The 22,500-nt window shown below is 43.8% G+C and overlaps 2 protein-coding genes across 2 annotated transcripts in view; one reads left to right on the top strand and one right to left on the bottom strand.

The window, feature by feature from the left end:
- Window positions 1-13,949, bottom strand: part of plod1a (procollagen-lysine, 2-oxoglutarate 5-dioxygenase 1a) — a 35,057-nt gene extending 21,108 nt beyond the window's left edge. Inside the window, 7 exon segments of the mRNA XM_055166315.1 lie at window positions 386-471; window positions 5,402-5,465; window positions 6,272-6,383; window positions 6,385-6,546; window positions 7,958-8,091; window positions 12,391-12,482; window positions 13,798-13,949. Of these exon segments, the coding sequence (XP_055022290.1) occupies window positions 386-471; window positions 5,402-5,465; window positions 6,272-6,383; window positions 6,385-6,546; window positions 7,958-8,091; window positions 12,391-12,482; window positions 13,798-13,873 (726 nt within the window). The 5' untranslated portion in view covers window positions 13,874-13,949.
- A 5,358-nt stretch (window positions 13,950-19,307) lies between these two features.
- Window positions 19,308-22,500, top strand: part of kiaa2013 (KIAA2013 ortholog) — an 8,795-nt gene continuing 5,602 nt past the window's right edge. Inside the window, 2 exon segments of the mRNA XM_055166310.1 lie at window positions 19,308-20,138; window positions 22,219-22,500. The exon segment at window positions 22,219-22,500 is cut by the window's right edge and continues 250 nt beyond it. Coding sequence (XP_055022285.1) covers window positions 19,865-20,138; window positions 22,219-22,500 — 556 coding nt within the window. The 5' untranslated portion in view covers window positions 19,308-19,864.

Genomic DNA, 22,500 nt, shown 5'->3' with positions numbered 1-22,500 from the left:
GGTGAGTGTGATGGGCGTGTCTGAGGCGTGTCTGAGCGCGTGTCTGGGCGTGTCTCGGCGTGTCTGAGCGTGTCTGGGCGTGCGGTGGGCGTGTCTGAGCGTGTGGGCGTGAGCGTGTGGGCGTGTGTGTGGGCGTGTCTGAGCGTGTGGGCGTGTCTGAGCGTGTCTGAGCGTGTGGGCGGTGGCGTGCGTGTCTGACGTGAGCGTGCGTGTCTGGCGTGTGGCTGTCTGAGCGTGCGGTGTGAGCGTGTCTGAGCGTGCGGTGGAGCGTGTCTGAGCGTGCGGTGGGCGTGTCTGAGCGTGCGGTGGGCGTGTCTGAGCGTGCGGTGGGCGTGTCTGAGCGTGCGGTGGGCGTGTCTGTGGGTGTCTGGCGTTGCCGTGGAGCCAGGAGCGTGGGTGGGCAGAGCGTGCGGTCGTACAGCACGTTTCTGGCTCTCACTCGACTGTCCTCAAACTTCAGCACGACGTCGTCTGAAACACAGAGCGGAGATCTCAGCGTCTGGACCGGACTCACCACACCAGATCTGAGAACCGTCCGAACGACCAGAACCTTCTCCAGAACAAACTGGACCAAAGAACGTGAAAAAAACTCCAAACTTTTGAGAAGATCCAATCAATGTCTCTCAGGACTCACCGCACCAGCTCTGAGACCGTCCGAGCGACCAGAACCTTCTACGTTCTGTTTGACTCCTGAAGAAACTGGAACTAGACCAAAGAACTTGAAAAACCTCTGTCCAAACTTTTGAGAAGATCCGTTTGTCCCACATGATTCTACATGTTATTAGGTTCTTTTCTCAGAAGTCCGAAAACAAACTCTTGGTCTGAAAGAAGAACTTAACAAAGAACATAAACTCTCAGAAGACCAGATGAACCTCGTTGGACTGCTCTGAGTCTGTTTGAATCCAGAAGAGTCTGGAACTGGACCACAGAGCAAGAAAAACCTCTGTCCAAACTTTTGAGAAGATCCAACCACAGACGCTCACACTCAGAAGACAGCTTTTATTGTGTGTGTGTGTGTGTTTTTTTAGTTTTTGGTTTGTGTTTTTATTTTATTTTATTTTATTTATTTATTTTCATTTTATTTTTATTTTATTTAATTTTCATTGTATTTATTTTATTTATTTTCATTTCATTTTATTTTATTTTCATTCTTTTTACTTTATTTTCATTTCATTTTATTTTATTTTCTGTTATTTTTCTGTTATTATCATTATTTCAAATTCTTTCCTTGTGGATCTTTATTAAATATAAGTGTGTATTTATTTTAATTGTATTTATTTTAATTTTATTTTCATTTTATTTTATTTTATTTTTCATTCTTTTTACTTTATTTTCATTTTATTTTATTTCTTTATTTTATGTTATTTTATTTATTTTATTTATTATCATTATTTCAAATTCTTTCCTTGTGGATCTTTATTAAATATAAGTGTGTATTTATTTTAATTGTATTTATTTTATTTATTTTCATTTCATTTTATTTTATTTTAATTTTCATTCTTTTTTACTTTATTTTCATTTCATTTTATTTTATTTTCTGTTATTTTATTTATTTTTCTGTTATTATCATTATTATTTCAAATTCTTTCCTTGTGGATCTTTATTAAATATAAGTGTGTATTAGTCTGGTCCATCAAATCATGGTTAAAAAAAAAAAAAAAAAAAAAGTTCCAGATCATCTCGATTAGAACCTGCTTTAGGTTTTCGCTCCAAAAAATGATTTAAGAAGAAATGTGGAAGAAAAAGAAGATGTTTTAGAGGAGCTCAAGCTGCATGAATTTTCCTGGAAATTGACTCATTCTGTGTTTCCAAATCACTTTTTATGGACTTTATAATTTCACTCAAATTTGATTGATTAAATGTTTATTTTGTTTAATTTTTGACCCAAATATTATGGCCAGAAATGGAACTAAATGCAGGATTCTGTTCTAATTTAGTGAATCTAAAAAAATATATAAATAAATGTTTTGGAGCATCTGTGGGTGGTGTTTGTTTGAGTGTCCAACCTGACCTCGTTAGGTGTTGGGAAGTTTACTTTTAAAATGTAATCCCCTACAGATTACAGATTACTTACACGAAAATGTAGTTTGTAACAGAATCCATTAAATTACTTAAAGTGAGTAATGTAATCGGATTACTTTGGATTACTTGATTTGCTGTAAAGATGAGGATATTTTTGCATAAGAAGTTTTGTCTTGGTTCAGTTCTGGTTTAGTCCTGGTTTAGACCTGATTTTAGTCCTGGTTTAGACCTGGTTTGAGACCTGGTTTAGACCTGGTTTTAGACCTGGTTTAGACCTGGTTTTAGACCTGGTTTAGACCTGGTTTTAGTCCTGTTAAATCCTGTTTTAGACCTAGTTTAGACCTGGTTTTAGATCCTGGTTTAGACCTGGTTTTAGACCTGGTTTAGACCTGGTTTTAGACCTGGTTTAGACCTGGTTTTAGACCTGGTTTAGACCTGGTTTTAGACCTGGTTTTAGACCTGGTTTTAGACCTGGTTTTAGACCTGTTTAGACCTGGTTTAGACCTGTTTAGACCTGGTTTTAGACCTGGTTTAGACCTGGTTTTAGTCCTGTTTTAGTCCTGGTTTAGACCTAGTTTAGACCTGGTTTAGACCTGGTTTTAGTCCTGTTAAATCCTGTTTTAAACCTAGTTTAGACCTGGTTTTAGTCCTGGTTTACCTGGTTTAGACCTGGTTTAGTCCTGGTTTAGACCTGGTTTAGACCTGGTTTAGACCTGGTTTAGACCTGGTTTAGTCCTGGTTTAGACCTGGTTTTGTGTCCGGCAATGAGTGGAATTACAGGGAAAAAAAGGGAGGGGAAACACTGAAACAGTAACTGTAACTGAATACAGTTACTCATCATTTGTACTCTGATTACATTACTCTGGTATATGTAATCTGTTACTCCACAACACTGATAATAAATAAAGAAAAAAAAAAAAAAAGAAACAGACATAAAACTTGTTTCACCTGAGAAAAGTCACAGTTTGGTGTTTGTTCTGTGTTTGGTCTGAGGTTCTGGAAAAGTCTCTGAAATCATTTCCTCTGTTCTGTGTTCGGTTCCATCTGCAGCGTCTGTTTTTCTACGACTGCGAAACACCGTCAGAATATTTTGTGTTTTGGATTTTTCGTTGCGGAGACGAAGGTTTGGAGCTCGACTTTTGGAGCAGAAACAGATTTCAGAGTTTCTCAGAGTTTCTCAGAGTTTCTCAGAGTTTCAGTGTTTCTTTTTGAGCTGCTTAAATTCCTTCGTTTGAAACAGAAGAACAAGAAAACAGGTCCAGATCCTGTCTGAACTCGCCTCAGGTACCACAGACCCACCTCCACCCTGCACCACCTACACTACACCACCCACACTACAACCTCCACCCACACTACACCTCCACCCACTCTACACCACCCACACTACACCACCCACACTACACCACCCACACTACACCACCCACTCTACAACCTCCACCACCTACACACCCCACACTACACCACCACTCTACACACCACACACACACCACACACCTCCACCCACACTACACCACCCACTCACACCACCACCTACACCACCCACTCTACACCACACTCACCTCACCACCTACACCACCTACACACACCACACACACACCACCCACTCTACAACCTCCACCCACACTACACCACCCACACTACAACCTCCACCCACTCTACACACACCACACCCACCCACTACACCACCTCACACCACCACTACACACTCCACCCACACTACACCACCCACTCTCACCACACCACTCTACACCACCCACACCCACACACTACACCACCCACACTACACCACCTACACCACCCACACTACAACCTCCACCACACACTACACACCACACTACACCCACACTACACCACCCACTCTACAACCACCCACACTACCACACTCACTCACCACCCACACTACACACCCACTACACCCCCACACTACCACACACCACCCACACTACACCACCCACTCTACACCACCCACTCCACCACCACAACCACCACCCACTCTACACCACCCACTCTACACCACCCACTATACACCACCAACACTACAACCTCCACCCACCCTGAACACGCTCCAGGAACCAGGTCAGAACACAGCCTCCACCCTCTAACCTCCACCCACAACCACACACCAGGGAACAGCCAGACAGACCCACAGCGATCTACCTGCAACCTCCACCCTCACTGTCCTCCCTACGACCACCCACCCACTGCCTCCACCCGCAAACCCCACCCTCTAACCTTCACCCGCACCATCGTACCTGCAAACTCCACCCACCACCACAACCTCCACCCACAAGTTCTACTGATAACCGAGACCCACACCGTTCTAACTGCAAACCCCACCCAACGCAACCTCAGTCCACAACCTCCACCCACACTGTCCTATCTCCAACCTCCACCCACACCCAACCATAAATGAACAAAAGTGCTTTTTTTTTTTTTTTTTTTTTTCACGATCTCTTCAGAAAGTGAAGCCCCGACCCCCAAAGATGAGAGAGTTTCAGGTTTCAGGACTTTGAACCATTAATTAACCAGATTAATCTGACGAGTTTGTGAAGGCGATTCCAATAAAAAAAAATATAAGAAGAAGCAAGATCTTTGTCTCTCGTGCTAAAAACTGAAAAACACCAGAGCAGCTGAAGTTTTATTTTCACACAATAAACAGGTGAAATATAAGAGTTCAGGAGGAAACTGGATCTGTGTGGCCCTGGTCTGAGTCTCAAAGGAGGATTCTCTTTCCCACTGACACACTTTAACACAACAACAACACAACAACACAACAACACAACAACACAACAACACAACAGGAGTGGAGCAGCTGATGGGAACGAGGGCAGGAGCTTCTGTCTTCAATATCTTTTCACATCTTTGTTCCAGGGTTTAATCCCAGAGAGTTTGTTCAACAGAAATGTCTCCAAGACTCTGAACCTGATTTTTCTCACGTGTTTCAGTAAAATGTGTCTTGTCAAAAGACGGTGTAGTGTCCAGACGTCCCAGTTTACCCAGGACAGTCCCAGTTTTGAGCCTGCAGATTTATATAAAACCACTGATTTGAAATGTCCCAGGTGTCTCTATTTTTGACCAATCTGATCCTGACAACAGTAACAGAGACATAAACTGTCATTTGTTTGGGTAAAATACAGAAAAGCTGCTTAAAAATGACCAAAACACAAAGAAAATGTGATGACGTGTGGACACCTCACCTCCTCTGCTGCTGTGAGTCTCGTCATTTTGGTCTTAAAATGTTTGTATTAACCTGCACTTTTCTATCTCCCAAAATATGAATAAGATAAGAATTAATAACAGACCAATGTGGAAAGTTCTTTCCCTAGTAAAAGGTTAGACTGAGTAGTACGAGTCTGATCTGTGGAGGAGCAGGACTCACCGAGCGCCCCCTGGAGGTTCTGGAACAGTCTGCATTTACTGTCCAGTGTGATGTTGATGGATTTCTGAAAGAGACAAAAAGATGAAGACCATTTTACTCAAGTGTTTTTTTTTTGTAGATTCAGCACAAACAGTGTGGCTTTAATTGAGCCTAAACTAGAGCTCAGATTTGTGGATGTTTGGATGTTTGGATGTTTAGATGTTTGGATGTTTGGATGTTTGGATGTTTGGATGTTTGGATGTTTAGATGTTTAGATGTTTGGAGGTTTGGAGGTTTAGGTGTTTAGATGTTTGGATGTTTAGATATGTTTGGAATGTTTAAATGTTTAAATGTTTGGGTGTTTGGGTGTTTGGGGTGTTTGGGTGTTTGGATGTTTAGATGTTTAGATGTTTAGATGTTTAGGTGTTTGATGGTTTAGATGTTTAGATGTTTGGATGTTTGGATGTTTGGATGGTTTAGATGTTTGGAGTGTTTGGATGTTTAGGTGTTTAGGTGTTTAGGTGTTTAGGTGTTTAGGTGTTTAGGTGTTTAGGTGTTTAGGTGTTTTAGATGTTTAGGTTTGGAGGTTTGGATGTTTGGATGTTTGGATGTTTGGATGTGTTTGGATGTTTATGTTTGGAGGTTTGGAGGTTTAGGTGTTTAGATGTTTGGATGTTTGGATGTTTGGATGTTTGGATGTTTAGATGTTTGGAGTTTATGTTTAGATGTTTGGATGTTTGGATGTTTGGATGTTTGGATGTTTGGATGTTTGGATGTTTGGATGTTTGGATGTTTGGATGTTTAGATGTTTGGATGTTTGGATGTTTGGATGTTTGGATGTTTGGATGTTTAGATGTTTAGATGTTTAGACGGAGCAGAAGCGCGTCTCACTCTTTTGTCGGGGTTGATGTAGATGTTGGTGTAGAAGAGCTGGTCGCTGTCTCCGTCCTTGCCGCTCCACTCGGACACCAGGCTCCTCACGGCGGGGAGGACGCCCATGAACGCCGGAGCCCAGGAAGCGGTTGCCGTGGGCGACGTGGGGGTGTTTGTCCTCCAGGAGCCTGTGGGGCCAGAGCAGCGTCTCCGAGGAGAAGACCACCCTGTGTCCCGCCTGAGAGAACTTCTTCAACAGCTCCCGAGGGCCCGAGGCGAAGACCACGTCGTAGCTGTGGAGAGGAGAGGAGCAAGAGGGTCAGTGGTTTTACTGGAGACAGCTGACACCATCACAGCCTCACACTTTTATATCCTGTGCTCCACACACAGATCCTGCTGCAGTCGCACAGACCGGAGATTTAAAATCTCATCAGATTCTCCTCGTGTCTGTCTCTCCTCAAGAGGTGGTCTCAGTTCGCTTGAATCCGCAACAAATGCCAAACTCTGGTGCGGTTCCTCTGGTGTGAACGTGAGCTCAGGTCCAAACCACAGGCAGTAGGTCCAAACAAACTATTCTAGATGCATCGTGGGAGAAACGTGTCTCCTTTGAAATGACGCGCTGTACGACTCCAGTGCACTACAGATCGTTCTCCAGACGCAGCTGCGATTCATTTCCAAATTATTTTGCCAACAATGATCAATACACAGAATGAAACACACGAAGATCAGAGCAAGAACCAACGTGTGAACATGTGGCTCCAGAGTGAGTCTAAATTCTGGGTGTGTACGTCTGTTCAGGAGCTGCACACACAGAGACGACCCGGTGTTCCTCGTGTTCACGCAGCAACCAGCATTTGTTATTTTAGGCTTTTAATTAACCAGATAATTTTATGGCAATAGGCAATAGTCTATTCAATTGATTCAACTTTAAAAATGTCCTGTTTTTAGCCTCGTGTGAGAAATACAGTCAGACTAGATCCAAACCAAAGTCCTGACGCAGCGGGAGCAGCTCCGGTTCAGTCCAGGCTCAGATGACGTGGAGCGGGGAGTGATGTTTGAAGCCTCGGCCTGAGAAGAACTTTCCCCGAGAAGAATCAAATGCGCGGAGGACGAATGGTCAGAACAAAATATAACCAACTAAACTGGACCCTCGGATGCTGCATCACCTCGGAACCAGCCGTCCGGACCTGTAGTCCTCAGAACATTCTCACTTTCCCCGCACAGAACCAGCGCAGAGACGACGGAACATACCCACTCAGACCCAGAACATCAAGCACTGGCCTTGCTCGTCCCCGTCTGGAACCAGCACATGGAGGACGAGGCGCTACAGTGAGTGTCCTGTGTCTTTATCGCTTTGGGCTGCTGCTGTTTCCTGAACTTCGGGCTGATGTGGTGAGTTTGTACAAAGTTCTGCATGTTTCTGTTTTATGAGTTCATGATGACTCTTGAGATGAGGACGGCCCGTGGTCTGAACAGGAAACATCGGTGTTGATAATTGGAGGTATCGCTGTTCTACCGGGAAAGAGGCTCGTTAATCGGACCAATTTTAGTTTGTTTGCTGGTGTGAAAACGGACCACTCTGGAGCGTATATGATACATAATAACGACTTTATTGCCTGGTGTGGACCAAATAATTGAACTAGCGGAGTGAAAATGCCCTAAAAATCATTTAAGACCAAAAAAAACCCTGAAGAGTCCGTGTACCTGTCAGTGAAGAGGACGACTGAGTCTTCGTCGGTCATCTCCTCCAGAGCCTGTTTGAGGAGCCGAACCTTCTGACCCCCGCCAGGAGCAGAGGTGTAGTCACCGCCTGCCCATTTCTCGCCCCTGCCCAGCACCTGTCAGCAGAGACACGCCCACAAACTCAGTCACAAACTCAGTCACAAACTCAATCACAAACTCAATCACAAACTCAGTCACAAACTCAGTCACAAACTCAGACACAAACTCAGTCACAAACTCAGTCACAAACTCAGTCACAAACTCAGTCACAACTCAACCACAAATCAACCACAAACTCAACCACAAACTCAGTCACAACTCAACCACAAAACTCAGTCACAAACTCAATCACAAACTCAGTCACAAACTCAGTCACAAACTCAAACAAAAACTCAGTCACAAACTCAACCACAAACTCAACCACAAACTCAGTCACAAACTCAGTCACAAACTCAGTCACAAACTCAGTCACAAACTCAGTCACAAACTCAACCACAAACTCAGTCACAAACTCAGTCACAAACTCAGTCACAAACTCAGTCACAAACTCAACCACAAACTCAACCACAAACTCAGTCACAAACTCAGTCACAAACTCAACCACGTCACGTCGTTTACACACAGATTTCAATTCAATTTTATTTTTTCCACAATTTTTAATTATATATACGTATATATAATCCACAAAGGCACATATTTAGACGTATATGTAAATATGCATTTGACATATAGATTATGTACGTCAGTTTGTAAACTGAAAAAAACACAGACTCCCAGAGAAGCTGGAAGTTTGTGTGTGTGAATCCATCACCACAGAGTCATGAATTTAGTGACTTGACAGGTTCAGTTTTTGGCTAAAGTAAAACAGACAAGACAATACAAGATTAATAACAATAATGATAATAATAAACGCAAAAGGAAAAAAAAAATAAACTAATTAAAATAAGTGAGAGAAGAAAAAAAATAATATAATAAAATTAAAAAAAATTAAAAAAGTATAAATAAAATTAAGTAAAGAGTTCCGTATCTTTCCCTTTTTCTTTTAGATTTATTAGATTAGATGATATTTAGGTTATTTTATTTTATATTTAACTAATTAATGTAATTATTTCTATTTGTTTCTATTTGGGTTTGAAACAGAAACACTGCACTGCAGACTTTTATTTACAAAAATGAAAGCTGCAGCTTGAAAGTTTGACAATTTCAGGACTGAAAATGATCCAAATGTTTCTAGTGAAGGAGGGTGGATGACATCACGAGGTGGAACACAGTTGTTTTTTTCTGTCTGAGAGAAGAACTCAGCCTAAATGTGCAGAGTTTGTGAGTTAAACATGTGAATGAAACAAAACACAAGTCCAGGTCTGTGTGTGACGAGGGAAATAGTGTGACATGAGACATTTAAAGGATAAAAAAAATGAAATAAAAACTAAAATAAAAATGTTTAAACTTGAGGAGCAGAGGTTTTATTGAGTTTGCAGAGGAGGATTTTCTGAGGAAATGAGGAGAAGAATAATTATGATAATGAAGCTTTAAAACTGTCACAGGAAACAGCACAAGGTTTAAAGAGTCTGTGTGTGTGTGTGTGTGTGTGTGTGTGTGTGTGTGTGTGTGTGTGTGTGTGTGTGTCTGTGTGTGTGTGTGTGTCTGTGTGTGTGTGTGTGTGTCTGTGTGTGTGTGTGTGTGTGTGTGTGTGTCTGTGTGTGTGTGTGTGTGTGTGTGTGTGTGTGTCTGTGTGTGTGTGTGTGTGTGTGTCTGTGTGTGTGTGTGTTTCTGTGTGTGTGTCTGTGTGTGTGTGTGTGTGTGTCTGTGTTGTGTGTGTGTGTGTGTGTGTGTGTGTGTGTGTGTGTGTGTGTGTGTGTGTGTGTGTGTGTGTGTGTGTGTGTGTGTGTGTGTGTGTGTGTGAGTTTTATTGACACATTATTACAAACCCTAAACTCAGAACCACATTTTCAGATCGACTTCTTTCATATTCTGAACGTCTCTTTAAAACTCGACACTGCAGGAAAAACGACTTTTTTCAGTGTTTTTGTTTTTTTAGTTTAGTTTAGTTTTAGGATCCGTGTCTCATTTGTTCTTTTGATTTTCAATCAAGAATGAAAAACAATAAAATGTGAAACAGTTTGTTATTTCATGTTTCAGTTTTAGTGTCAAACAACCTTCGACCTCGATTTCAATCTGTGTGTCATTAATTCATTAGTTTTTCAAAATAAAATAATGAAAAATAAGAAAAAGGAATAAAAACGAAATAAAAATGAAAAAACAACAATTTTCTTCATTATTTGTCTCCAAAACTAAAATGAAAAAAAAAAAAAAAAACAGATAAAGATTTGTTTGTTTAGTTTTTGATTTTGTGTTTAAATGAAAAATGGAAAAAAATGGACTGAACCAGGGACTAAAACCAGGACTAAAACTGGGACTAAACCAGGACTAAAACTGGGACTAAACCAGGACTTAAACAGGACTAAACCAGGACTAAACCAGGACTAAAACTGGGACTAAACCAGGACTAAAACTGGACTAAACCAGGACTAAACTGGACTAAAACCAGGACTAAAACAGGTCTAAAACCAGGACTAAAACCAGGACTAAAACTGGGACTAAACCAGGACTAAAACTGAGGACTAAACCAGGACTAAACCAGGACTAAAACTGGGACTAAACCAGGACTAAAACTGGGACTAAACCAGGACTAAAACTGGGACTAAACCAGGACTGAACAAAAACAAAATCATTCAAAATCAAAAACAAATCATTATCTTTTTTTTTTTTTTTTCCATTTTGGTTTTAGAGACAAATAATGAAGAAAATTGTTTTTTGGTTTTTTTTTTTTTCTTATTTTTGGTTTTATTTTGAAAAATGAATGATTGAATAACACACGGATTTATTTAATATTTAATTTAAAGTTAATTTGAAATAACACCATAAAAAAGAAACAGTCTCGGTGCCTGTTTCAGTTTTGATATTTTATTCTCTCTGGTTTATTTAAAGTTCTGCTTCAGCATCACATCTGAATTCAGAGTTTCTCGCTGCTTCTGTTTGTCATCGTCATGGATCAACAACCACATTCTAAGACGTGAAAATAAAAGCGTCGCTATAAAAGAAGAAACATGTTTGTCCATGAAACTGCAACGAGTTTTCAGGGTCCTTCAGCAGCAGAACTTCAAATAAACCAGAGAATAAAATATCAAAATTAAAACAGTCACCAAGACCGAGTTTTTTGATTGGTGTCATTTAGAATAAACTTCAAATTAAATATTGGAAATCGAGGTCGAAATCTGTTTTTTGTTTGACACTAAAACAGAATCAAATTGTTTTTCGTTCTTAATTGAAACTCAAAAAAACAAATGGAACATGGACTGTCTAAACTTTCATGTGTAAACTTCAAAAATGATTGACTCTGCACCAAAATAAGTTTTAATATTTCATTTAATCGCCCCAAGTCCTCAGAATTCAACGAGAATTTGTAACTTCAGCAGCTTCAAAATGAATTTTCACCACACAGACGGATCGATCCTGAAGCAGCTTCTATAAACGTCAACCACCGGAAAAGTTACACAGTGGAGCTTTACTTGAGGATGAATATGACCTGATGTGACCTGATGTGACCTGATGTGACCCGACACTGAACCAATACAAATCATGAAAATATGTCCAGACTTAGACATAAATTCTTTGGTTTTGATCCAAAGATTTCAGCTGTCAGAACGACACGGATCATTACTCAGGCTCTGGGTCTGGACCACAGTCTGGACCAGAGTCTGGACCATAGTCTGGACCATAGTCTGGACCACAGTCTGGACCAGGATCTGAACCAGGATCTGGGCCACAGTCTGGATTGAATCATTGTGTGGACCTTTGTCTGGACCAGGGTCTCTATCAGGGTCTGGACAAAGGTCGGTACAGGTTAGTCTGAGCACACATGAGGACAGGTCTGAGGACAGGTCTGGGGACAGGTTTGGGGCAGGTCTGGAGCAGGTCTGGGGCAGTTCTGGAGCCATTCTGGGTCAGGTCCGGGGCAGGTCTTGGGCAGGTCTGAGGTTGGTCTGGGGACGGGTCTGGGACAGTTCCGGGTCAGGTCTTGGACAGGTCCACGGCAGGTCTGGGGACGGTCTGGGGCATGTTGAGCAGGTCCAGGGCAGAGGCAGGTTTGGAGCAGGTCTGGAGCAGGTCTGGAGCAGGTCTGGGGTTGGTTCGGGGTCGGTCTGGGGCAGGTCTGGACATATAGATGGGGCAGGTCTGGGGACAGGTCTGGACACACACACTGTGGACAGGTATGGGGACAGGTATGGGGACAGGTTTGGGGCAGGTCTGGACTCATGGACGGAGCAGGTCTAGAGCAGGTCTGGGTCGGTCCAGGGGCAGGTCCGGGTCCAGTCTGGGTCCAGTCTGGGTCCGGTCTGGACTCTTGGACGTACCTTGACGGTGTAGTTGAAGTGTTTGGCCGACCTGAGGAAACGTCTGAAACCGTCTGTTTCTTTGGTGGCGACGGTGAGAACCACGAGTTTATCTGAAACAAAAGATTTACACAGACGTGAGTTTAAACGAGGAAGAGAAACGACCAAAAAAAAACGAAAAGGAGGAGGAGAGAGGGTCGTAAAATAAGAGGAGAAGGTCGTAAAACAGAAGAAACAAGAGGAAATGGACAGAAAACTTCAGATTTACATAGAAATTTGTCTCAACATTCAGCCCGACCTGCGAGACTAAGAGACGAAAACAAACCTTTATGGACAAATGTGTGATAATTACATGTAATTATATCAATGGAGAGTTAAAATTAACTCTGACAGAATCAGTTTGAACATTTTCTCAGTGTTTATCTGAGTCACTCTGTTCTAGAGTTAATTTAACATTTGTGTAAATGTTCATGAAGTAAAACTGGACCAAAGTTCCTGTTTAACCCAAATCCAGAGTTAAATGAACGTTTAGAGAGTAAACAGATAACACTTTGTAGAGTTATCCTGATTTAACTCAACAACACACAGGAGTGTTTTATTTTTACACTTTATTTGAGTTAATTTAAAATGAAATTATGAACAAAACTTCATCTTCTCTGGCGGGAGGTTGAAGTGGTGGGTGGAGCCAAATTAACACTAGTAGAAGTTGAATTAACTTAAATCATATAAACTTTGGCAAATAACCCCAACTCAAACCCCATTTAACTTTGAAATAGTTAAAATAACACTTTTTTGTGTGTTAAAAACAACTCTGAAATATTTCACCCTGAAGTTTTAACTCTCCAGTTTTTGCTGTGACAGATTCATGTTATTTAAAACAAACAAATAAACACGTTTGAAAATCGCATAAATGACGCGTCATATTAAATCTTGGAACATATTTATTTTACACCGGATGCCCTTCCTGTCACTGAGCTCACGATTATTTTTAGTGAATCCAAATTTAAACGTATTTTTCTGCTTTAGTCCCGTGAGTGCGTCTGTCCCGGCGTGTGCGCGTGCGGCGAGCCGGTCCACGTCAGCGCCATGAAGGACAGCGGCTCCTGCGGCTCCTGCGGCTCCCTCCACCTCAGCCCCGGCAATAAAACTCTGTCCAACAGCCTGGAACTTTAGCGTCAGGTTTGTCTGAGTTTGACCCGAGCCTCGTCCACAGCGGGACAAACGTGTCTCTAAAAGTGTCTCTGCGCGCGGGGACATGGCTCTAAAAATGTCTCTGGAAGCGTCTCTGTGAGTCTGCAGCCGGTGCTCGGGGCTCGGTGCTCGGCTCGGGCTCGGGGCTCGGGGCTCGGGGCTCGGAGCTCGGGGCTCGGGCTCGGGCTCGGTGCTCGGGTCTGCGCAGAGTGAAACCCGCATTCCGTCGCTTCTTACCTTCGGGGATCCGCGTGTCCGTGCGCGCTCCGTGGACCAGCGCCCACAGCAGCAGCGTCCACACCGCGCGGCTCATTTCGCTGTTTTTCGAGTGGAAATGTTCCCGCTGCGCGCATTCCACGCGAGTCCAAAACTTATACGAGGTCTCCCAGCACCGCCCGCTCCCTCCTCCCTCCTCTTCCTCCCTCCTCTTCCTCCCTCCCTCCTCTTCCTCCCTCCTCTCGGGTTCGCGTGTCGCCCCCTCGCTGGGTTTTCCGCTCCGTGACGCGGCCGAACAATGCGCGCGCGTCCCGACAGCGCGTGCACAAAACAAACGCGTGTCTGAGAATCTTTGGGACGAACTTTTCCTCCAAAAGTTGCGGTTTTGTGGACAGTTTGTGCGGTGTTCCGGACGGACGGGGGCTGTGGACGGACGTGAGCAGACGCACGTAGCCCGTGGGCAGGAGCAGACTCGTCACGGGGGGAGTGGAATCACAGTTTGTGCCCGAAACTCCAGAAAACAGCTGAGCAAACTCGAGTCAGGGACCAGAGCGGGAATCACTCAAACAAAAACCAAAAACCAACCAACTGCTCCGTCCGGCCCCGAAAGACCAGAGTCACGAGAAGAACACGGGAAAAACACAAATGGACCCGAGCCCCCGATGTGAAGGACAGGAGCAGTGACAGGAGCAGGGACAGGAGCAGTGACAGGAGCAGTGACAGGAGCAGTGACAGGAGCAGTGACAGGGGCAGTGACAGGAGCAGTGACAGGAGCAGTGACAGGGGCAGGACAGGAGCAGGGACAGGAGCAGTGACAGGAGCAGTGACAGGAGCAGCAGACAGGAGCAGTGACAGGAGCAGGACAGCAGTGACAGGAGCAGTGACAGGGCAGGAGCAGACAGGAGCAGTGACAGGGGCAGGAGCAGTGACAGGGCAGTGACAGGGACAGGAGCAGGGACAGGTGCAGTGACAGGAGCAGTGACAGGAGCAGTGACAGGGCAGTGACAGGAGCAGTGACAGGAGCAGTGACAGGAGCAGGGACAGGGGCAGTGACAGGAGCAGAGACAGGAGCAGTGACAGGGGCAGTGACAGGGGCAGTGACAGGAGCAGTGACAGGGCAGTGACAGGAGCAGTGACAGGAGCAGTGACAGAGCAGGACAGGAGCAGTGACAGGAGCAACAGCAGGAGCAGCGACAGGAGCAGGGACAGGAGCAGTGACAGGGCAGTGACAGGGGCAGTGACAGGAGCAGTGACAGGAGCAGTGACAGGAGTGACAGGAGCAGTGACAGGGGCAGTGACAGGAGCAGTGACAGGAGGCAGTGACAGGGCAGTGACAGGAGCAGTGACAGGGCAGTGACAGGCAGTGACAGGAGCAGGGACAGGAGCAGTGACAGGAGCAGGGGCAGTGACAGGGGCAGTGACAGGGGCAGTGACAGGAGCAGTGACAGGAGCAGGGCAGTGACAGGGGCAGTGACAGGAGCAGTGACAGGGGCAGGGACAGGAGCAGTGACAGGAGCAGTGACAGGAGCAGGGGCAGTGACAGGACAGGACAGGACAGTGACAGGGCAGGAGCAGTGACAGGGGCAGTGACAGGAGCAGTGACAGGGGCAGTGGACAGTGACAGGAGCAGTGACAGGGGCAGTGACAGGAGCAGTGACAGGGGCAGTGACAGGAGGCAGTGACAGGAGCAGTGACAGGGGCAGTGACAGGAGCAGTGACAGGAGCAGTGACAGGCAGTGACAGGAGCAGGGGCAGTGACAGGGCAGTGACAGGAGCAGTGACAGGAGCAGTGACAGGAGCAGTGACAGGGGCAGTGACAGGAGCAGTGACAGGGGCAGTGACAGGAGCAGTGACAGGAGCAGTGACAGGAGCAGTGACAGGAGCAGGGGCAGTGACAGGAGCAGGGCAGTGACAGGAGCAGGGCAGTGACAGGCAGTGACAGGAGTGACAGGGCAGTGACAGGAGCAGGGGCAGTGACAGGGCAGTGACAGGAGCAGTGACAGGGGCAGTGACAGGAGCAGGACAGTGACAGGAGCAGTGACAGGGGCAGTGACAGGAGCAGTGACAGGAGCAGGACAGGACAGTGACAGGGGCAGTGACAGGAGTGACAGGGGCAGTGACAGGAGCAGGGGCAGTGACAGGAGCAGTGACAGGGGCAGTGACAGGGCAGTGACAGGAGCAGGAGGCAGTGACAGGAGCAGTGACAGGAGCAGTGACAGGAGCAGTGACAGGGCAGCAGTGACAGGAGCAGTGACAGTGACAGGGGCAGTGACAGGAGCAGTGACAGGGCAGTGACAGGGCAGTGACAGGGGCAGTGACAGGAGCAGTGACAGGGGCAGTGACAGGGGCAGTGACAGGAGCAGTGACAGGAGCAGTGACAGGGGCAGTGTGCCAGCGTAAAGTGACCAGATTTTCAAAATAAAAAACTGGGACATCCTCATTTTTTTGTGGTTGGTAATAATAATAAAATTGTGTAACGAGTTTGTAATTAAGGAAATTTGTTCTGCAGAGCAAAAACTGGAGAGTTAAAATTTCAGGGTGAAATATTTCAGAGTTGGTTTTAACACAAAAGGTGTAATTTTAAATATTTAAAGTTAAATGGAGGTTGGAGTTGGGGTTATTTGAGTTATTAAATTGATATGGGTGAAGTTAATTCAACTTCTCTTAGTGTTAATTTGGCTCCTCCCACCACTTCAAACTCCCTCCAGAGAAGAACCAGTTTGAACCAGTTTTGTTCATAATTTGATCTTAAATTAACTCAAATAAAGTGTAAAAATAAAACCCCTCTGTGTGTTGTTGAGTTAAATCAGATTAACTCTACAAAGTGTTATCTGTTTACTCTCTAAACGTTCATTTAACTCTGGATTTGGGTTAAACAGGAACTTTGGTCCAGTTTTACTTCATGAACATTTACACAAATGTTAAATTAACTCTAGAACAGAGTGACTCAGATAAACACTGAGAAAATGTTAAAATTGATTCTGTGAGAGTTGATTTGAACACAACACTTTTTGTTTTTCTGCACTCGGTTTGTGAGTCGGTTTAGTCACATTTTCTTTGTGTTTTGGTCGTTTTTAAGCAGCTTTTTTGTATTTTACAGAAACAAAAGTCAGTTTCTGTTTGTCTTTACTGTTTCAGGATCAGATTTGTCACAAATAGAGACACTGGGATGTTTCTTGTATAAATGGGGACACTTCAGTGGTTTTGTGTAAATCTGCAGGGACACAGGTCTGTCCCGGGGAAAGTGGGACGTCTGGTTTTCAGCAGCTGCGCCAATAAACGACTTCAGGAGCCTCCGTCCTTCAAACACATCAGTGTGAAACAACAAAAGGACAATTTAATAATTATTTGGGATGAAATTTAGACTTAGACTTAAACTTTATTGATCCACAAAGAAATTATTTGGACACAAGAGTCACATTTCACAAGATAATATAAGAACAAAGAGAAAACCATAGAAATAAATGTTCATAAATTCTAATTAAGTCACAAAAAAAGAGCAAGAAACAAATAAAACATAATTATATAAATGTAAATGTACAAGTTAAAATAAAATATAAAAAACACAACTTTATACAATAAGTCATAGGAAGACATGGAGTAGGGAGTATTATCTGTTACAGGGCGAGTTGTTGTACAGTTGTAGGGAGTATTATCTGTTACATAAGGGTGAGTTGTTGCACAGTTGTAGGGAGTATTATCTGTGACAATGGTGAGTTGCTGTACAGTTGTAGGGAGTATTATATGTCACATAAGGGTGAGTTGTTGTACAGTTGTAGGGAGTATTATCTGTTACATAAGGGTGAGTTGTTGAACAGTTGTAGGGAGTATTATCTGTTACATAATAAGGGTGAGTTGTTGCACAGTTGTAGGGAGTATTATCTGTTACATGCACATTTGTAGGGAGTATTATCTGTTACATAAGGGTGAGTTGTTGAACAGTTGTAGGGAGTATTATCTGTTACATAAGGGTGAGTTGTTGCACAGTTGTAGGGAGTATTATCTGTTACTTAAGGGTGAGTTGTTGCACAGTTGTAGGGAGTATTATCTGTTACTTAAGGGTGAGTTGTTGCACAGTTGTAGGGAGTATTATCTGTTACATAAGGGTGAGTTCTTGCACAGTTGTAGGGAGTATTATCTGTTACATAAGGGTGAGTTGTTGTAAAGTTGTAGGGAGTATTATCTGTTACATGCACATTTGTAGGGAGTATTATCTGTCACATAAGGGTGAGTTGCTGTACCGTTGTAGGGAGTATTATCTGTCACATAAGGGTGAGTTGTACAGTTGTAGGGAGTATTATATGTCACATAAGGGTGAGTTGTCGTACAGTTGTAGGGAGTATTATCTGTGGTATAAAGGTGAATTGTTGTACAGTTGTAGGGAGTATTATAGGGAGTATTTGACTGCATTTCACCCCAGGTATCGAATGTGTTATTTATGATTGTGATTTTGTGAGTTTGAAGATGTTGAATAAAAAAAAGAAAAAATAATTTGCCTGTGACTTCTTTTTTGTAACTTTGTTTTTATTGATTTTTAGAAAACATTTCAAAACATAAACATACAAAAGCCAATGTAAATCAAAACTATATAACAAAAGTCTGGAGTTACAGATTTTATTTAAAGAATAAGAAAAGAAAAACAGTTTTTAGTTGCAGCTTATTAGAAGATGTCAGCCCAACCTGGCAACCCACATCTACTGTAATAAAGACGACAAACTCACTTACGGCGCGAGTCTAACGCGGAAGTGCCACAGTTGGACAGTTGTAGGGAGTATTATCTGTTACATCAGGGTGAGTTCACGTCACAGATCTGATGCAATAATTATTTGGGGCGTAATTTCTGGTCAGATGGTGGTGGTTTATGGGTTCTTTATTTTATTTACAGTCTGAAGTTTTAGCTGAAGTTTTTATTGTTATTGTTGTTTTATTTTTTTTTTATTTATTTATTTTTGCGCTATTGTGTATTTGACTGCATTTTGCCTCAGGTGTCATATGTGTTATTTAGGTGATTTTGTGTCTTTAATGTCCCTGTATTTGAACATGTTGAAGTAAAAAAGAAAAAGAAAAAAAGAAGAGGAAGAAAAATGTTTTAGCTGCGGCTTTTTAGAGGATTTCATCCCAATCTGGCGACCCACATCTACTGCCGTAAACTCAACAAACTCACTTACTTGTAGGGAGTATTATCTGTTGCAGAAGGGAGAGTTGTAGGATATTTTTTGAGGTTCACGTCGCAGATCTGATGCAATAATTATTTGTGACATTATTTATAGTCTGAAGCTTTTGTTGTTTTATTTTAGTTTTATTGTGTATTTGACTGCATTTTGTCTCAGGTATCGTGTGTTATTTATGTGATTTTGTGTCTTTGATGTCCCTGAATTTGAACATGTTGAATAAAATAATAATAATAATAATTAATAAAAAAAAAACGTTTTAGCTGCAGTTTTTTAGAGGATTTCAGCCCAACCTGGCAACCCAAATCTACTGTTGTAAACACAAGAAACTCACGTTTAGTTACATAAGGGTGAGTTGTTGTACAGTTGTAGGGAGTATTATATGTGCTCATTATGTTCTTCACGGTCACGATCTTTTTAGAGGATTTCATCCCAACCTGGCAACCCACATCCACTGTCGTAAAGACAACAAACTCACTTACGGCGCGTGTCTATCCCGGAAGTGTCACAGTTGGACAGTTGGACAGTTGGACACAAACAGCTCCGGAGACAAAAACAAAAACAAAACAAAACAAACGGGACAAATGTGAAGCGGCCGCGTCATGTCCCCTGTCCCCCGGGCCACGCCGCTCCGAGCCCCCGCCCGGTGTGAGGCCCCGAGGAGCCCCGGAAATAAAACTCTGACCTGAGCGAAAAGAAGAAGGAAAAGAAAGAAAAGAAAGAAGAAAGAAAGAAGAAAGAAGACAGGACCCGGAACCAAGACTCGGAACCAGGACCCGGATCCAAGACCCGGAACCAAGACCCGGACTTCTGCCCGTGTGTTTGTCCCGTGTGTTTGTCCCCGTGTGTTTGTCCCGTGTGTCTGTGTCCGTCCCGGGGCAGATGCGGCCTGGGGCCCTGGGCCCCTGAGCTCGGACATGTGGCTGCAGCAGAGGCTGAAGGGGCTCCCGGGCCTCTTGTCTTCTTCGTGGGCGCGGCGGCTGCTCGTGGGGCTGCTCCTCTTCATCATCTTCTCGTGGTACTTGGGGGGGGAGCGCGGGTGGCCGCGGTTCCTGAGCGGCGGCGCGGCCCCCGGCGGGGCCCCGGGCCAGTGTCTGCAGGCGGAGATCCACAGGTGGAGGTCTGTGGTGGAGCGGGGGGAGGGGGTCTACACCGCCCCCCACGAGCCGCTCGACACGCCCTTTGTGTCAGGTGAGTGACCCGCGTGGACCCGCGGGACTCTGGACACAAACACAAACATGACACACAAACACAGAAGTGTGACGTGGGACTCAGGTCTGAGGATCATTAGTTGTTGTCGGGACAAACACGAGTGTGGAGGGATTTTTTAAAGTCCAAGTTCAGTAAAAATCTGAAATAGTTTATGTTTTTTTATTCAAAATGAAGCAGAATCTTGTTATTAACATGAACTCTGTTTATAATCAACTACAGGAAATAAACCACAGAACCAGGACTAAACCTGGACTGAACCTGGACTAAACCAGGACTAAACCTGGACTGAACCAGGACTTGAGAGAGACGGAACCAGAGAGAGTCTGAGCTACTCCTTTCTCCTGCGATCACCCGACAGTTTACACGCCCGACCTGAGACTGGACTGGTTCATTCAGTTTTGATTTAGTCCTGGTTTAGTCCTGGTTTAGTCCTGGTTTAGACCTGGTTTAGTCCTGGTTTAGACCTGGTTTAGTCCTGGTTTAGTCCTGGTTTAGACCTGGTTTAGTCCTGGTTTAGACCTGGTTTAGACCTGGTTTAGACCTGGTTTAGACCTGGTTTAGTCCTGGTTTAGTCCTGGTTTAGACCATGTGTTTTTGTTCAGTTAAAAGTCGTGCGGCAGAATCCTCTTGGTGATTTATCGATACATCAGCCCACGATATCGATACTGAATCATCACAATAAACAACAGTGAATAATGAAAAGTGTGTAACATCGTGCGTCTCGTGCGTCTCGTGCGTCTCGTGCGTCTCGTGCGTCTCGTGCGTCTCGTGCGTCTCGTGCGTCTCGTGCGTCTCGTGCGTCTCGTGTCATGATCTGAGGAATCTGAAAAAGTGTTTATGAACTGAATCTAAAGATTTTCCAAGAGTTTTTTTTCTCCTCTGATGGAACAGAGTGTTCCAGAGTAACACTGTGAGTGTGAATGTGTCTCTGATTAAAACACATGACACGTTTCACATGTTTAACACGTTTCACATGTTTCACACGTTTCACTTGTTTCACTTGTGTCGCTTGTGTCACTTGTTTCCAGAGACTCGGACTTGAACTCGGACTCGGAGCTGGACTCAAACTGAGTCGTGTAAAACAAACATAATAAACGAGCGAGTGGAGTTGATAAAGTTTAATGTCAAACAGAACATGAACAGAAGATAAACTGAACATGTGACACGAGCTCATTTATTATGGTTCATTTATTTTTATGACTTTATTATTATTAAATATTGAAGCATCGATATATCGTATCGTTCAAAGTGATGACACAGTATCGATATCGTGGGCTGATGTATTGATATATGGGATGTAATAATAACCAAAATATCATAATATCATATACAAAGTAGGAAAAATACTTTTTGAGTGTCTCAGTTTTTTTCCTACTTTGTGTTTGAGATTTGGTCTCTACACTGAAGACACCACAAGGACAATTCTGCATCTGTAGCTCTCCTGCCCCCGAAGCTTTATCGCGATATCGTATCGTCAAAAGTCTTACAATTAAAACTACATTTCCCATGATTCATTTCAGCGCAGACAACATGAAGAAATATGTTTTTACTTTACTTCTTGGGATTATGAATAATTCACACCAAAATCATTTCAAGATATTTTAAAAACAAAAAAGTGTCACATCTACAATTTTATCAACCTCTTCAAAATGTCATGATAAATATCGTATCGTGAGATCTGGATATCGTTACGTCCCTGATGTTGTTGTTTGTTCAGTGGAAGGAAACTCGTTTATGTGACACATTTGACATTTTCACTGTTTTTAGGATTTAAATGTTTGTCTTTTATATGAAATTTGTACAAGAAGTGATTTAACAAAAACTTTTAGTGTCACAGATGTGATTTAGATTTTTATTTTTATCGAATCAAAAGTTCACTGTATCGAGGTTTGTATCGTATCGCAACTTCTTAACGATCCCCAGCGCTAGTTATAGTATATTTATTATTGTGTATTGTGATGTGTGAGTAAAGTTCGAGTCTGAGTGTAAAATGTTCCGTATGATCCTGTGTCTCTGTCGTCATGGAGACGCTGGTCTCTCACCCTCCTCTGTCTTTCAGGAAATGGACACCTGCTCATGGACCTGGACTCTAACCGTCTGTGGGTGTCGGGCTCGTCGTCGGCCGGCTCCGCCCCCGTGCACCAGACGCAGTTCTGCCCGCGGGTGCGCGTGCGGGTGGAGGGGCAGCGGGCGGAGGCCAGGGCCAGTCTGCTGTGGTTCCGGAAGGGGGCGGTCCTGTCGGTGCGCTGCGTGTCCTCGGGCCCCGGGGACTGCGTCACCGTCAGGGAGGAGTTCATGGCTCACCGCAGCCTCCCCAACCTGCTCATCCAGAGGGTCCACG

The sequence above is a fragment of the Boleophthalmus pectinirostris genome, unplaced genomic scaffold (assembly GCF_026225935.1).
Source record: "Boleophthalmus pectinirostris isolate CB_2022bp ecotype Guang Dong unplaced genomic scaffold, ASM2622593v1 HiC_scaffold_8, whole genome shotgun sequence".
NCBI lineage: Eukaryota > Metazoa > Chordata > Actinopteri > Gobiiformes > Gobiidae > Boleophthalmus > Boleophthalmus pectinirostris.
Note: the sequence above shows the minus strand (reverse complement) of the source record. Positions and strands in the feature narration are given on the sequence as shown.